General features: G+C 44.9%; 1 protein-coding gene across 1 annotated transcript in view; it reads left to right on the top strand.

Annotated features, from left to right (window-relative positions):
* Window positions 1-5,131: 5,131 nt before the first annotated feature.
* Window positions 5,132-17,356, top strand: part of LOC116839302 (FLVCR choline and heme transporter 1) — a 92,903-nt gene continuing 80,678 nt past the window's right edge. The window contains exon 1 of the mRNA XM_075064338.1: window positions 5,132-5,272. Within this exon, the coding sequence (XP_074920439.1) occupies window positions 5,213-5,272 (60 nt within the window). The 5' untranslated portion in view covers window positions 5,132-5,212. The remainder of the gene's footprint in view (window positions 5,273-17,356) is intronic.

The following is a 17,356-nucleotide window of genomic DNA, read 5'->3' as shown; positions in this document are numbered from 1 at the left end:
TCTGGGGGCCCTTAGCACGAGGGTCAGACTAATGATGTTGATCGCCTTAAGCTGGTAAAGGCCCTTCTGACACTTATCAGTTACACTTAACTGCATTTGCTGCTGGTTTTTGGTCAGGTCTGGTTCAGTGGGGGCAGCGATTTGGCTGTATGGAGTGTCGGTACAAATCGCCTGTAATACCCGGCAATGCCTAAGAAGGATTGGACCTGTTTCTTTGACCTTGGGACAGGCCACTTTTGGATAGCAATCCACCTTGGAGCCTGTGGGCGGTTTATCGGTTCCTTGACCCACCATGGGTGTTCCCAGGTAAGTCACTTTGTTTTGGCCTATAATTTGACACTTTTTAGCCTTAACAAGTTAGTCCCTGCCTGCCTGATGGCGCTTCAATAGACTTTTTTCAGTGCGTTCTAGGTGTTTCGGCCATGTAATCAGAAAAAATGGGCCACATCATCGAGTAGGCAACTGCATATTCTTTCCAATCCTGCTAGCAGACCATCTAACAAAGTACTTGTGAAGAATGGTCGCTTGCGACTCTCTCTGTCATGCCCTGAAAGGAAGCACATTAATTCATTCATATTATACCCTGCATGGGTGATGAGGAACTCTCACCCATATTTATGGGCGCTAGATATCTTATCTATCTGCTGGTACTGCCAGTAACCCCTTTGGTTAAGTCATATTGTAAGAGATTAACTGGGCCATGTCCCACAATTTTCCAATAGATTCATTGGTCGTGCAATAGGCATTGGATCAGTTGTTCAGACGATGTTACTCGCATTTTAGGCTTAACAGTAGTCCACGTCAAAAGCGATATATTCCCCATCTGGTTTGACGGTACGCAGAACCACTGGAGATTGCCGCATCGGCACTGGTAGATGGAGCGGATAACAACCCATCTGTTAGCATGTTTTGGATCTTCCGTTTCTATATGCAGCTTGGGGGCATGAGGAGACATCCGGTAGGGTAGGAGGGTTCCAATTGAGGGTGAGCATTACTGTGTCAATGGCGTAGTAGCGATATGCCCCGTTCAGTCGCAGTTCAGTGGGGTGGCTTCGAGAACAATAGGGTACCTGTGTCAATGGAGTAGTATGCCCGTTCAGTCCGTCCTGGGGTGGCTGAGAACAATAGGGCGAAGCTAGTGCACAGCTTCTTGATCTGTTGCCGCTGCAGACATTCCAAGGTTGTGGAGAGGGTTACCTCTTCCACGCCACCGTTACTCTTTCCTTCATAGTAGACACCTTCAGGCCACTCAGTGTCATTTTTTCCCTGGGCTTTAAACTGACAAACCTTTAAGTCTCTGGGGAAAAAAAGGCTTGAGAGAATTAACATGGTACACTTTAGGCTTTAGGGAGCAGGTGGGAAATGCTATGAGATAGTTAACAGCTCCCAGGCGCTCTTGGACGGTGAATAGCCCTTCCCATGACGCTTCCATCTTATGGGCCTGTTGCGCCTTGAAGACCATAACCTGGTCTCTTACCTGTTTTAAAAGACGCGAAATAGAAGAGAGAACTGCAAATAGGTAAACATTTGGGTCTAAGTGGGAACCCTGATTAAGGATAATTAATTACGTAAAGCCACCTGCAAGCACAGCTTCCACTGTATCACTATCAGGATTTTCTGGGCATCGGTCAAGGGTAGTGTGTAGCTCAAGATACATCTAGGGAACTTTGAAATGGATGTACGCTACCCATTGCAGATCTGTCAGTTTCCATTTTTTGCTTCTGTTCAGACCATGGCCTTAGACCTGCTTAAATGGTTAAGAGTAAACCCTCAACTTAAGTCATGCCTCAGTGTGCAAATATTTTATCTCCTGTTATTACAAGTAACACCAATATGATAATGGGAAAAGATTAGAGATAAACTTTTTCTCTATTTTGTCCAGTGTGTTTATTTTGTTAGTTTGACAACATTTTATGGATAATCAATTTCCCTTATCTAGTCAGACCCCCATCCCACAAATCAGTTCACACAGGTGCTGCATGGAGAATCATTGGCTTCAGTAGAGCTACATGCAGGGGCAGGGATCTGCTCTTGAGGCTCTGATTGCAGAATCAAGGCTGTAGTCAGTTTTTTCTGCTATTTGCATGGGTCTTTCCCCTCTTGCTGAGTGGAAGAACATAGATTATCCTCTTTGTTGATATAGGTGACTGCAAAACCCCAGACTGACACAAGGCCTTGAGGGCAGGGGTTGTAATGGCAACTGGTATAAATATGGTTTATTTATTTTTTAAGTTGGCTACATTTAAGTTGAGGGTGTCCCATTAGGTACCTACAGACCATTGCCATTGAATCTGACCCTAGGCAATGGTGAACTCCTCAACTTCCATTGAACGCCATGGAGGTCGAGGGCCTACACGATTGGGCCTTTTATTAATGGAGCATCTGAAAACAAGACTTTAAAAATTATTAACAATTTTTAACCACCCTTAATGGGATGAAATTTCATTTAACATTTTAAACAAACATGTTTTGAGGTAATTGTAAAAACAAACAACAACAGCCTCCCCGCTCCTGTCTTTGTATGTTTCCCTATAGATATGTAAGCATGTGGGTGAGGGTGGAGACCCACCATTTAATTCACCTTCTGTGCAGTGCTGTATGCACTTACACACGATAAATATCCTACATCTTATGTCATTACAGTCCAACGTTGCAAACAAACGTCAGTAAGTGTTTGAAAGAGTGAGCCCTATGTGTTCTCAGATAGCTAACTTCAGACTTTGTTACACTTACAATGACACAGGCAATATAGAAGAACTGGGAATGGGACATTGACAGTATACTAAAAATACACCAAGTCTGTTATCAGTGTCTAAGCCAGGGATCAGCAACCTTTCAGAAATGGTGTGCCGAGTCTTCATTTATTCACTTTAATTTAAGGTTTCGCGTGCCAGTAATACATTTTAAGGTTTTTAGAAGCTCTCTTTCTCTAAGTCTATAATATATAACTAAACTAGTGTTGTATGTAAAGTAAATAAGGTTTTTAAAATGTTTAAGAAGCTTCATTTATAATTAAATTAAAATGCAGAGCCCCCCGGACCAGTGGCCAGGACCCGGGCAGTGTGACTGCCACTGAGAATCAGCTTGTGTGCTGCCTTCAGCACCTGTGCCTACCCCTGGTCTAAGCAGAAAGCAATACAGAAAAACATCTTAGTTAAGGAATGGTAAATTACATTTTAAAATTCATCCAGGGTTGATTAGCTCATGTTATTTTTAGTCATATAAAAGGATTTTTTTTTTAAATTTTATAATACTTTGAAGTAATTGTAGACTATACATGGTGGGCTATGTCTACACACACAAGTTGTAATGATATAGTATAATTAAAGTGATATAACTCCCCCTCAGTGTGCATACAGCTACACCAGTCCAAAAGTGCCTAATGTGTGTAGAAAGGGGAATAAGCCATACCTATAAAATGCACCTTGTATAACTGCAACCACAATACGGATTGCACCAATTAAACTAATTTAGTTAAAAAGAAAATTTACTCCAAGGGTCCTGGTATAAAAACTGCGTACAGCAGGCCTTACTCTAACAAGAAAGATTTTATTAAAAAAACAAGAAAAGTAAAGTTAAATATAAACAAAGAATAAAACACTCAACACGTCGCTGTAGGCGATACTGAAAACATAGCATGACATCAAATTACACAAGCTGCAGAGTTCTATGGACCCGTGGTGCCTGGGCACCGGGAATGCTCCTAGCCCAGGGCAGGCTCCAGCACTGTTTGAGGCCTGGTCTTTCACTCGGCCCTGCCTTCCACCCCCAGGTGCTCCCTCCCGTGTGTCCTCTGGACGATTTAAAACAGCCCTGGGGCCTTCACCCACCATTGGCAGTGTAGTGGGGCTGAAGAGTTTTCACCTGCTCACTTCATGTGGCTGCTGGCCCCTCTCTGCACCTCCTGGGTGGAGTGGGTCTGTGTCTGTGCATGCTGCTCCTGTCCCAAGTGCCCCTGCGACCAGTAGGAAGCTGTAGGCAGCAGTGCGTGGAGGCCGCCTGCCTAGGAGCCCCAGGTAAGTGCCACACTCCCCCAACCTCTCCCAGAGCTTACACCCCTCACCCCTTTCCCACACACCTCCTGCCCCCAACTCTCTCCCAGAGCCTTCACCCACACCCCACCTGACAGCCTGCACTCAAACTCCATTCCAGAGCCTGTATCCCTCAACCCCTTCTCCTGCAGCCACAGCCTGAAGCCTGCACCCCTCACCCACTCCTCCAACCCCACCTCCTGCCCTAGCCCAGAGCCTGCACCCAAACTCCCTCCCAGAGCCTGCACCCCCCTCCCATCCCCAAATTCCCTTCTCCTGCACTCCCACCCTCTGCCCCAGCCCGGAGCCTGCACCCAGCACCCAACCTCCCTCCCAGAGCCTGCACTCCAATCCCCGGCCCTGCACCCCAGACCCCCGCCCCCACCCAAACTCCCTCCTAGAGCCTTAGGCAGGTGGGGGCGGGTTCTGGGAACCACCAAAATTTCTGTAGGCTGGGCCCTGATCCTGAAAAGGCTTCAGTATGTCTGATAAATATTCACCAATGGTCTCACTAATGTCAACAGGACTCCTCCCATGAGCATAGGTATGCACAGGTTTAAGGGTTTGCAGGACTAAGGCTGTAATTATTAGACCCTATAAAACGCAGAAGAAATTGCTAATTCTACAACTGTGGGTATAAAAGAAATGCGTAGTCTACTCAAAACCTTCAGCTTCCACCGCTTGACTGAGAAGATGACAAGATTCGCTGCTTCTGGACGTTCCCAGCCTCATCGAAACCGATTGTTGTAAGAAACGTGATTCTTCTAAACTGCCACTGTCCCTTTAAACACATTTCGCTGAGGCTTCAGTAATTGGTAATCGTTTGGAAAGAGACTCCGGGGGGAGACACAACGGGGCTCGGCCCCCCTCAATCGTCCTGTTTGTAAATACTCCTGCAGTGCAGAGCTGGGGCTGGAACGTCCTGCCGTGATGCTGCAAAGCTGCACGTGTGTGTGTGTGTGTGTGAGAGAGAGAAGATCTCGCCAGACTCGAGCTCCCTGCGCACTGTAGCCAGGCTGCTGAGTGCCCGGGCTAGGCTGCGCGGCTTGGCAGCGTGGAAGTGGAAGGGGTTGTATTCGCTGCCCTGGGAAGAGCGATAGCCTCTTGCTGCTGTCTGTTAGAGTCGTAAGAGGAGGAGCTCAGGCCTTGCCGCCTCAGGGTGCCTTCGGCAGCCTTTGCATATGGAGAAGGGCTGGTTCATCGATTGCCACTGCCACCTCACAGCCGAGGAGTTCAGGCAGGTAGGACTGAAGGCTGCAGTCAGCAGATGCAGTCTGTACACAGGCCCTGTGCTGGGGCTGCTGTTATTGAATCCAATACAGCCCTAGGTATGCGAACTATTATTGCAACAACAGCTGTTTCCGGGCTAGTGACTGAATTTCGTCAACCTGCTTGTAATCACCGAGCCTGGAGTATGCGCTGTAGAAGCTCCTGACCCCATTAGAGTCAGTGGCAGAACCCACATTTATAGCACAGCAGTGGTGGCTACACTTCAGGGAGCTTTTTGGTGGATTAGGAGCAGGGTTCCTTGTGTTCTGCTCTGCAGTTCATAAACTTGTTTGTGAGACAAGGTGGGTGAGGTAATAGCTTTTATTGGACCAGCTTCCCTTGATGAGCAATACAAGCTTTCAAGCTACACAGAGCTCTTCCTCCAGTCTTGCTTGTGTCATGATGCTGGTGTGATCGCAAGATGATGACACTTTAGGAGTTTGAAATAACTCATGGAATGGTGCAATTGCTTCCAGGGGGCTGTGTGGCCCTAACTAAATCCAGACAGTCCTATAGAATGTGGGACATGTGATAAACCCAAAAGAGCCATCCAGGCTGGGCTAAGATAAGAACGGTTGTCGTGCCTTTCTAGGGCCATGGCTACACTGGCGCTTTACAGCGCTGCAACTTTTGCGCTCAGGGGTGTGAAAAAAACACCCTCCTGAGCGCTGCAAGATACAGCACTGTAAAGCCTCAGTGTAAATAGTGCCGCAGTGCTGGGAGCACAGCTCCCAGCGCTGCTAGTTATACCCATAGAGGATGTGGAGTACGTGCAGCGCTGAGAGAGCTCTCTCCCAGCGCTGGCGCTGTGACCACAGTCAAAACTTCAAAGCGCTGCTCGGCAGCGCTTTGAAGTACAAGGGTAGCCATACCCTAGGTTAACATTAAACAAAAACAGTTAAAACCAGACATTTTGAAAACTTGTTACACAAGTGCAGTCTCCCAAGGTATATCCAGTAGAACCTCAGAGTTACAAACACCCTGCCAATGGAGGTTGTTCATAACTTGGAAATGTCTGTAACCCTGAACAGAATGTTATGGGTGATCTTTCAAAAGTTTACAACTGAACAATGACTTAATACAGTTTTGAAACTTTACTATACAGAAGAAATTTGCTGTTTTTTAACTCTTAATTTAAATGAAACAAGCACAGAAAGTTTCCTTACCTTGTCAAATATTTTTTTTTAAACTTTCTCTTTATATTTTTAGTAGTTTACGTTTAATACTAGTGTACTGTACTGGGCTTTTAAAAAAAAAATGTTTGCTGCTACCTGATTGCATACTTCCAGTTCCAAATGAGGTGTGTGGTTGACTGGTCAGTTGATAATTCTGGTGTTTGTAACTCTGAGGTTCTACTCTATGCCAGTGCACAAGATCTGATAACTAATGCAGCAGATACAATTAGCTGTGTGTCTGATGAAGAACAAAATAACCTGGCAATTGTCATTCTCCCCAATGACCAGAATATTAAAAACTGTGTCATGGCATGAATGACCTCACACCCCCAAGGACAAAGTAAATACATATATATGATGCATCCATTGTGCAATCTAGGTCCCATTGAAATAGAAGTATGATTAGGAAGAAATGATTACACCTAGCCTTTTTGTTAATCTTTTTGGTCAGTTTCTCATGTCTGCTACATCCTCTATGGGGGACCACAGTCTGTGCTTGCAGGGGATGAACTTGGTGAGCTAACATGAATGTCATATCACTGTGCAATTATATTTAACTCTGAAAAAGCATTGTGTTAACCTGAAAATTGCTGCCGCCATTAGAGGCAAATGGAACGGTGTGTGTGACACCAAGCTAGAACGTGCTATGGTTTGGTAGCCACTGCTGTGTCCCTGTATTAAAAGGATCACTACCACTGCCTAAGTGGCTACAGAATTAACCAAATAGAGGGAGAATCTGGGCCTCTCCTTCCTTTGCTTGTCAGTGATGCTACTAGCATCAGGGATCTTGCTTTGGAAGGCTGAAGTAATTAAGGTGGGTGTTCCTTGAAGAAATTGTGTTCTTTAAACAAGCCAGGCAAGCAAATCTCATAAAACCATACACCCACTCTGATGGGGTGCAACCTGGAAGTAGGGTACCACTGAGCCCTCTGTTTTACCAAACTGGGCTCCCTCTCACACTGTGGTGTTATGATTAGCTGCAAATCTCTCCAGGTACTGCACTTAACACAGACATCCACAGGCAGGATACACTCACTGGGTTACATGAATGCTTTTGCCAGCCACTCATGAACCAACAATAGAGAGGCTCAAGCCAATTCCCCACAGCTCCCCAGCCTAGGACCCCAGAGCTATATACCATCTTGCCCTGGTCAGAAGCCTGACCAGTACCCCTCCTTCAGTGTGGAAAGGACATGCATCAGTTTTTGTTCCTGAGCAGATTCCCCAAATACTTCAAGCAAAACACATTGTTTAGGTGAAGTATAAAATAGATTTATTAACTACAGAAAGGTAGATTTTAAGTAATTATAAGTAGTAAGCGCACAGATCAAAGTTGGTTACCTAAGAAATAAAAAGTAAAATTGCAATCTGTGTTTTGTAAACTAGACAGGATTTGAATCAAGCAGTGTCTCACCTTGATGGACAATACAAGTAGGTCTCAGATCTTCCATACACAGGCTGGAAATCCCCTTCAGCCTGGGACACTTCCCCAGTTCAGTCTTTGTTCTCCAAATGTGTTTCCAGGTGTTAAGTTGTGGGGGGAATGAGGACAAATGATGTCACTTCCCTTCCTTTATAGGTTCTTCCAGCTTTCTGGAAAGATCTTTTGCTATGGTGAGTGAAGTAGTATCCATTGTCTATGTTCTCCCTCTGAGAGGTCTCCACAGTTCTTGGGGTAGTCCTTGTGAGTGTGTATTCCCCTTCATGGGTCATCATCAGTATTTGGCTGCCCCATTGTTGTACCTGGAAGGCTGGTTGTGGGTATTCCCAACATTACAACATACTTCAGTAACAGACATGGCAAACTTCATAACTTCACATACAATGAGAGCACACATAATCCAACTGGATATTGATTTTCAACAGATCAAGACTTACCATGATACTTCATAAGGCATACTTTGTAGAAAACGTAATTATATCACTGTGGTAAATATGGGGGTGCCAGAGTGTTGCTTTGGGGTACAGAGTATCACCCCCTCCCATAATAGTTGTTCTCTGTAGCTGAATCTGAACTCAGCTCCAGTACCTCCATTTGAATTTCTGCACTCAGGACTACACATTGGCTGCCCCAGACTCCTTCTAGTGTGAGATTAGGATTTGAAATGCCCCAGAATCTGAGCAAGATAATGCACAAAAGTGTCGGGGGAAGTACTACGGGTCGGGGGCCAGCACAGATGTAGCTGGGTTCCATGTTTAGCTTTCAAGAAGGTTGGGAGAAGAAGGGAGGATGTCTGTGCTGTCTGAAGACCTGGCTTCTCTTCCTGGCTCTGCCACCAAATTCTTGTGAAATAATAAAATAACAATGATGAGGCTTTGAACTCATCAAGCACCTTCCACCCCAGGACTTGAGAAATATTTTACAATTATTAATAATTTAGTTTTACAACCCCTCTGTCAGCTAGGCAAACTTTGTCATTGCCATTTTAGGTATGGGGAACTGAGTCCATGGCAATGTTTAAACGACTTACTCAAAGTGATGCAAGAAGTCTGTGACAGAGCCACTAATGAACCTTAGATGTCATGAGTCCCAGCCTGGTATCTTCAACACAAGGCCATCCTGTGACATGGCACCCCATGTTCTTCACAGAGATATGATTAGGATATGATTATGGCATAATGTATTTTATGCAAGATAAGTCATGTGAGTTGTCATTGGAAAGATTATGATTTACTGAATATGATTATCCTATTTGTCTGCATGTATCATTTTCATATCTGAAGTTAGGAATATTGACTATGTATCTGTATTACAAATGTGTTTACACTTGGGGAACACCTGCTAGGCAAAAGGCTCTCAGTCTAGATGGCTGGCTGGGAAGGGCCCATTCAGGTTAATGAGCTATTAGGAGAAAACAATAGGCCTTGGAAGAAGTGTAGCTCCCATTGGGGAGCCTTCCTGAGGATGCTGCAGACAGCCTCCAACTCATGGCTGCAGTGACGCTACAGGGACATGTGACCTGGTGCTGGACTCAGTCTTCGAATATCAGTGTTTTTTCCACTGACTGGCGTGGGAACCAAGCTTTGAAACAAAGAGTTCCCGCCATATGCAAAGACTGTTAAAGCAGGGGAGTGACATCATCAAGGTTCTTCACTGACTCCCCACCCAAAGAGACACCTGAGGAACAAAGACTGAACTTGGGGAAGTTCTGGACCCAGCTTAGCCTGGGTGATTCAAAGCTATAAGCAAATGCAGCTTGCCCCTTAAGAACCTGCAGCCTGCTGTATCATCACTTAGGGTGAGGATTTGCTATTAATATCCGATCTATGTACTTTATTAAGTTTAGATTGCATTTTGTTTATTTGCTACGTGATCTGTTTGCTATGCCTTAGATTTTAAGTGATTATATCTTTTTTTAGTTACTAAATTGGTTTTGCTTTGTCTAAAACCAGTGTGTGGGAGTCATAACTTGGGACAGAAAGCTGTTTGTATATTCTTCTCCACATGGGGGGGAGCAAATTTCCTGAGCTTATGCTGTACAGTTCCCTGTGTAGTGCAAGATGGTATAATTTTGGGTATACACCCTAGAGTGGGGTGCGTGCCTGCGTAGCTGGAATGTTCCTTAGCTAGAGCCTTCCCATGCAGAGCTGATCACAGCATCTGCATATAACTGCAGCTGGGTGTGTCCCTATCTGTATGTGTGCTGGTGAAAGTGCAGGCTGGTCACAGCAGTACAGTGTAAAGGGAGCTCAGATAGGTGTGGGGGGGGGGGGCGGCACACATAAATATATCAGTAAGCTCCGCCTTATGGTGAGTAGGCTAATAAGTGTGACGTGATTTGGAAGTGATCAGTTTTAAGCATTAGGAGTTCTAGAGTATGCAAGCAACTTGCCAATATTATATTAGGCAACATAGTATCATAAATCAATCACATAATCTTTGAATTTAAACCCCACCCGCGCATAGTCATAATAGAATTAATAATACGCCGCTGTGGATAAGGTTCTACTGTTCGTTATACTGTTATGTGTAATGCTGTGTTTTTTGGTGGTGGGATAGGTTGGCATTATGCACTGAATGGAATCTGCATGTAATCGTGACAGTGTGCCAACAAGCTCTATGTAATAACCGCTTTGATGCCATGCCTTAAATGCACACCATGATATTATTACAAATGGGGTAGACCCCATTATGAGAATGGGCGGCATGAGTTGCAGCAGAACCAAACAGTAGATAAACAGCTAAGTATTAGAGTGTAACAAATCACTGCAAGTAAACATGGCGGATCCCTCTGATAAGAAGATAATTATTCTACACTCATAGTATATAATAAATAAAATAAAATGTTAGGTTATATTTTCACACGTATCTCCTTATCGAGTTTTCTGCATGTCAGCTAGGCAATACTTTGTCATTGCGGAGTTTGTAGGATATCTCGGATTGGAAATGCAAGGATTCGAGTGAGACAGATTGTTGTTTACAACTGTCACTTACTCTCATAAGAAGGAGTTGCAAACGAAGAGGATCTGGAAGAGTACAGAGCCAAATTCATGAACCATTTAGCTATGCCTTCTCAGTGGAGTTACAGTATCGCCACGCAGGTAGAGGTGGTCCAAGTTAATTGACATATGCACTCAAGATAGGGATCATTCTACTACTCCGACTGGCCATCGACTCAGCACAGGGGACTACAATTCGCAACAAGATAACCCCAACCAGAAGAACTAAGCATGTTGGACCAGAGGGATATGATTCACCGGCGGAGTCAAAACGTAATTTGATGCACAAAAGTACTAAAACAACACGGCAGTTGGTGCAAGCCCATTGAGGGGGTCGATTTGGGAAAGACAAATGTATGAAATTTGTACTGGCAAAACCTCATGAGTCCTAATTCACATTTAACGGGGTGTCTGCATGTATGATCTATCTTTCTACCAATGTAAGGACAGAGGGTTTAGGGTGATAATATATTGACATCATTGGTGAGTATCTTGGTGTGAATTAACACACTTGTTGATGATGTACCATCTTGGGAGGAGGAGGCAACTCGCTAGATGCAAATACGGCCATGTCCGAAGTGTCATTTTTAATGATTGGCTGGGCGGGGAGAGAGTGGCCCAAAAGCAGGTTAACAACTTGAGCTTTAGGAAAAACAATAAGGGCCTTGAAGAAGTGTAGCTCATTGGGAGCCTTCCTGAGGATGCTGGCAGACAGCCTCCAAACCTCATTGCCTGGCGTGACACTACAGGGCATGTGTGACTGGATGCGGAGCTCAGTCTCGAATATCCGTGTTTTTTGCCACTGGCCCTGCGTGGGACCAAGCTTGAAACAAGAGTTCGCCCGCCATAGCTTGACATGTCGACAAAAGTATTGTTACTTATACAGACATGAGTGGGAGTTGACATTCAAACTACAAAGAGTTACTGATCTACTGTGACTATCCGCACAACCCGAACAGAGACAAACCTTGATGACATAAGACAGAACATAGGGCGTGGCTACTGGGACGGCAGGCTCTTAGCTCTTGGTGTATTACAAAGGTCTATACAGCAATATGCAATAATTGTTACTTGCCAAGCCGGTGTAAGAGTAAACTCGTGGCATGCCATCTGCTACATATTCATGCACTTAGGGTGAGCGAGGAGAACACTAGATTAAAATCCAGAGTCTTAGCTAATGCTTGACTTATGTATGGTTACACAATATCGAGAGAGCGCTTTGATTGAGTTTATTTTGAGATATAACGTGAGATACTTGTGTGTACTGCTTATACAGCACAACTATGATTAGAAGTTGAATTAATATCTCTTTCTTATTAGTGTACTACATTGTAGTTAATATTATAGCATATATGAATATAAAAACTACCAAGATATGTTAGTGTGCGTCTAAGAGAGTGATATTATTATTATATAGAGTTCAGGGAAGTTGATGCGTGTTCGAACGAGGAATGGCGTGTGAGCGTATGGAAAGGATCATGTAATTCAATAACTTGAGTGGCAAGTGAATGAATGCTGTTTTGTTTGACTATATTGTATTATCGCTCGCTCACACAGTCGCGTGGGGGAGCAATAACAGTCGTATGTAGCTTTATTTGCTAGCGATCACGCAGTCTTGCACCAGGTGTTAAGTATTGGTTAAAAGTAAAAGGACATGGTGTGCTATAAGAAGAGCAGTCACCTAAGCGTATTTGCTCGAGGTCTAGTGAGGAGAGCAAGACCCTAAGATTGAGAGCACAGTAACATACAGGCACGAGCCTGAAATCTCCACGCAGGGCGGATCCTGTCTGACTACTGACTTTCAGGCAAGGACCGGAGGCAGAATGGTACACTTCTAAACGGCGAGCGGAGTCGAGCATAGCACAGCCGCTACATATCGCCGACGTAAGATACAAAGTAGATGTAGTCTGATCGCAAGATCGCGTCAGAGACATGAATTCACAAGCCTTGCATATAACTGCAGGGTGGGAAAGTGTCTACGTATCTGTATAGTGATGCTGGGAAAGTGCAGGCTAGGTCCATGCAGCAGGTAGCAGCTGTAAGGCTCCAGATAGGTGGGGGGGGGGGCGCGGCTCAGTGCATACCTGATCGTCTAGGCTCTCCCAGTGGACACCCTTAGTCCAGGGGGGAACCTGTTTCCACATCCGCTCACCTTAAATGGGGTAACAATCAGGTACTTTACAGGTGCTTTCTGCACACGACATAGTTGACTGAAGTCGTGTGTTTTGGATCAGTGCTATATAAAACGGTGTGATTGAAATCAGAAAAGGTTAGTAGACTTATCTTTTTAAATGGTTCGCTAAGGTATTTCATTCCCCACCTCCCACGCTAGGAAGAATTCTATATACTTGCTAGGGGCCGCATTGTACTATAGGATATAAGGATAATTGATTCGTAGAGGAGGCACTGAGCCTCACACTAGAATTTAGTTGCCCCATGCTGTGCTACAGTTCTATAGATAAAAAGGTACGAGTGCTCAATGTTAGTACTCATGATACGCCATCCTCCCTCTTCGCTCTGTGCAACAGCTTTACAGTTGTAGTCCCCTGACTCCTCAGTCAGTAAGTCATTGGGATCTCTTTTACTCAATAACAGCTGCAAAGGGTGGAGCGTAGGAGATGGCACTGAACCGTGACCCCTAGGTTCAGACAAGATGTAACTGTGGATAAAGGCAATCGAAACCAATTGGAATGGTCAGATGAGGATGCGGGTAGCGCACTTAAACATGAGCATGGCTGTTCAGTAAGAGGCCTGCTGGAGTCACTGACAACCTTTCAGTTACTGTAGATATTCGCGAATGGTGAGAGAGAATTAATTCGGATAAAAAGTGAACAAATTCGATTCGGTGCATACGCACACGCACACACACAACTAGGCTTATTTAGACCTTGCATTAAAGGACTCTTCTAATCCCAGTTTCTGTGACATCCACCTCGGCAAAAGTTGAGCTAGCGCGTGAATCGGAAAAGAATCTGGACGAGATGTCACTAGTTAAGATATAGGGACCACAATCGAACTCGCTTAATGGCTCTGGGAAGCGTAATCCGATGGGCTGCCCTCTTGTGACCTGCAGCGGACAACACATCTCTCAGCTCCCATGGGGCTGACCTATGCCTTTCAATGTGGAGGGCAGGCACACAAGCCTCGGAAATTTTGAATTTCATTTCCTGTTCTGGTCACATCACCACCAGTGTCCAGTCCAGCACAAGTCCACAAGCATCACATAGAGCAATCAGTCGGCAGTTTCGGGAATTCGCAGTACTTGTGGCAGCATACTGCTGGATAATGCGCGAGGTATTTACGATGGTCAAAATTGCAGCGGAGATCTGAGCGGGCTCCATGCTTGCCGCGCTATGACACCTGTGAGGGTAATCCTGGAAAAAGGGCGTGAAACGAGTTGTTCGGTTCAAGATGGCCAATAAAAGGCGGCAAATGGTTGTCTCCTGTAGCTTTCACGGAATCGGAAAGTTTCTTAGAGCTGCAAGAGTGGGAGAGCAGAGTTTGCAGCGGAAACGTGAGCAGAGTTTGTGGTGGAAGCTTTGCTGCTCTATCCACGATGGCCAAAAAAAGACGGGAAATGGTTAGATGAAAGAGTAGATAGAAAGACAAGAGGACGTGTGAGGTGGATTCATAGTACGAGGAGACAGGCGGTGCACCATGTTGCACTGTCTGCTGGTAGTGTGGCGTCTGCCGTAGCTTTCATGGAAGGAGGAGCGAGTGATGACACACACCCAGAAATACCCACGAGAATGTTTTTGCCCCATCATGCACTGGGAGCTTAATCCACAATTCCAGTGGGCGGCAGAGACTGTGGGAACTGGGATAGCTTCCCACAGTGCACCACTCCTACATTCGATGCTAGCCTCGGTACTGTGGACGCACTCCGCCGAATTCACACACTTTAGTGGGGACATACAACACCGAATGTATAAAATCGCTTCCGAAAATTCAAATAAAATAAGTTTGAATTAATTTCATACTGTAGACGTACCCTTAGACTATCTGTCGGCACAGTTTGTAAGTATAGAGGTTTTTTGATCTGTTTATTTGTTAGTGGAGCCAAATGAGCACTTGTACACATGAAATGCCCACTGAACTTTATTCCATCTTGCCGCACCTCCCACTAATGGGCAGAAAGGGTCATTAGAAGAGCTAGGGAGGAAGTTTGAATTGCAGTATCTTGGCTGACGGTCATTATCATCAGTAATCCCATCCCATCCAACTGGGCCAATTTGATCGCTTGACTCAAATTGGACAAGACTGCGGTAATACTGAGTGGTGAAGCAACTGAAAGGCGTGGGAGGTGGGTGTGTGTGTGAAGCAACTGAAAGGATTAGCATAGATCATTTGGGCTCCCCAGATTATGGGTGCAGGAACAGCAGTCAAGAGTGCTTTATTCTATCAGGGCTTGGGAGAGGGGCCTGCCATCAGGGTGTTCTCATTAAGGGGCCTTTGTCTCTGGAGCTTGCTTTCTCCCTTGGTCCAACAGAGCTTTGGGGTTTATCTTCCCTACCATGTTAAATCAGCCATCACTGCATTGATGCAGCAGTGTTGATTTAGCGCATCTGGTGAAGATGCGCTAACTTGATGGAAGAGCGTCTCCCATTGACATAGCGTGGTGTAGACACGACTTTAAGTCAATTTAAGTTATGTCACTTGGGGGTGGTTTTTTTCACACCCCTAGCAACTTAACTTACATTGACTTAAGTGGTAGTTTAGACAAGCCCTGAATCTGTGGAACTTCAAAGCAAATTAAGGATTAGCTCTTCCCTCAGGATTTTGAGATGGGTATCGACTAGGGGGGACAGAGAGGCAGTGTGGCTAACATATTGTTCAATCCTGCATAGTTGAATAGATGAGAAGTCATTTATTTTGGTACTACTTTAATTTTTTTCCTCAACTCATTTAATAATGTATTTAACTAAAGTGAGTTTAGTGAACGTGCTCCTAGAATAGTTCTTAGCTAGGTTGTCTGTAAACTGAAACACGTACATAAAACAGGAGGGAAGTGTAACATTCACCAGTAACAAACACAGTTTTGTTTTGTTTTTATTTGTTCAATCCAGGCTGGAGTTCAAGCCTTTGTTTCCGTTACAGAGCAGCAAAGTGAATTTGAGGAGGTCATTGATCTAGCAGAAAGGTTTGTTATTTCACTGAATGCTTTGTGTCAGTACAAAGACATCTTTTAGATCAAAGAAATAATACCCTACTTAACACTTGCCATAGCACTTGTCATATCTAGATCTCCAGCTTCTGGAAAGAGGGGACTGGGTCTCATTATCCTCGTTTTACTGATAGAAAAACTGAAACACAGAGAGATTAATTGAATTGGCCGTGATCGTGCTGTTGGGCCTGGTTCTCTACTCGGGCTCTGCATAGTCATTTACATCTGTGCATAGTCGGTGTAAATCTACTGTTCTGATCTGGTAGCATTTCACACCCACTTGGTGCACATGTAAATGGCAACACAGGGAGCTAGGGTAGTGGGGAATTGGGGCTGGTGATTCCATCTCAGAGCCAAGGATAAAACCCATGCCCACGAACTCACAGACCTGTGCCCTAGCAACTGGGTTATAGGGCTCTCTCTGCATAAGCTCATGGGAATGGTGTTCTTAGAATCAAGTGCAACTTTTGTGCATCTCATTTAAAAAAGAATATCTAGATTACAGGGTAAGTACCGGGGAAGACAGTTAGAAAGAATCGTGGGCTTGTGTGTGTGTCTGCTGACGAATATGTAAACATGTTTAGCCTGAAAAAGAAGAAACAAAGAGATGATCTTGTAATGGTCTTCAGGTATCTAAAGGTGTATGAGGATGCGGGAGATAACCTCTTCACCCCTCCAAGGTAGCAGCTTGTTTCAAAGTGGTAACATTTGGGCTAGATATTATGAAGGTGTCATCACATAGAGTTGCTGAAGTGTGGAATGTCAGCCATATGATGAGTGAGGTGATGGCTAAAGGAGTTTAAGGCAAAATTGACTATATACTTGAAATTAAGAATATACTGTACGGGACTTTCCCTGGGAGCTGCACACATGCATATAAGGGCAGGATTTTGCCTTTAATTGGAGGGGTATGTGCTGAATAGCAAGCTGTTTCTGTTGTGGGGCAGGGGAACGGACCATATACCCTCTGAGATGAGAACCTAAAATCAAGATACATTTATTCTTCCACGAGTGCTTTGTGGGGAGGGGAAGTAACATGTCTAAATTCTCTCCTCTTCTAAGGGAGAATGGGCTGGAATATGGCTTCTTTAAACAGGGCTACTGCATACAAATGAGCCTGAGGCCTTGTCTACACTTGCAAGTTGCAGCGCTGGTGAGGGGGTTACAGCGCTGCAACTTAGCAGGTGTCTACACTTAAAAGCTCAGCCAGCGCTGCAACTCCCTGTTTGCAGCGCTGGCTGTACACCTGGGTCTGCTTCCGGTATAGCGAGACCAGC

This window comes from Chelonoidis abingdonii, chromosome 3 (genome assembly GCF_003597395.2).
Source record: "Chelonoidis abingdonii isolate Lonesome George chromosome 3, CheloAbing_2.0, whole genome shotgun sequence".
Classification (NCBI taxonomy): Eukaryota; Metazoa; Chordata; order Testudines; family Testudinidae; genus Chelonoidis; species Chelonoidis abingdonii.
The sequence above is the reverse complement of the archived record's forward strand: the minus strand, read 5'-3'. Positions and strand labels throughout refer to the sequence as shown.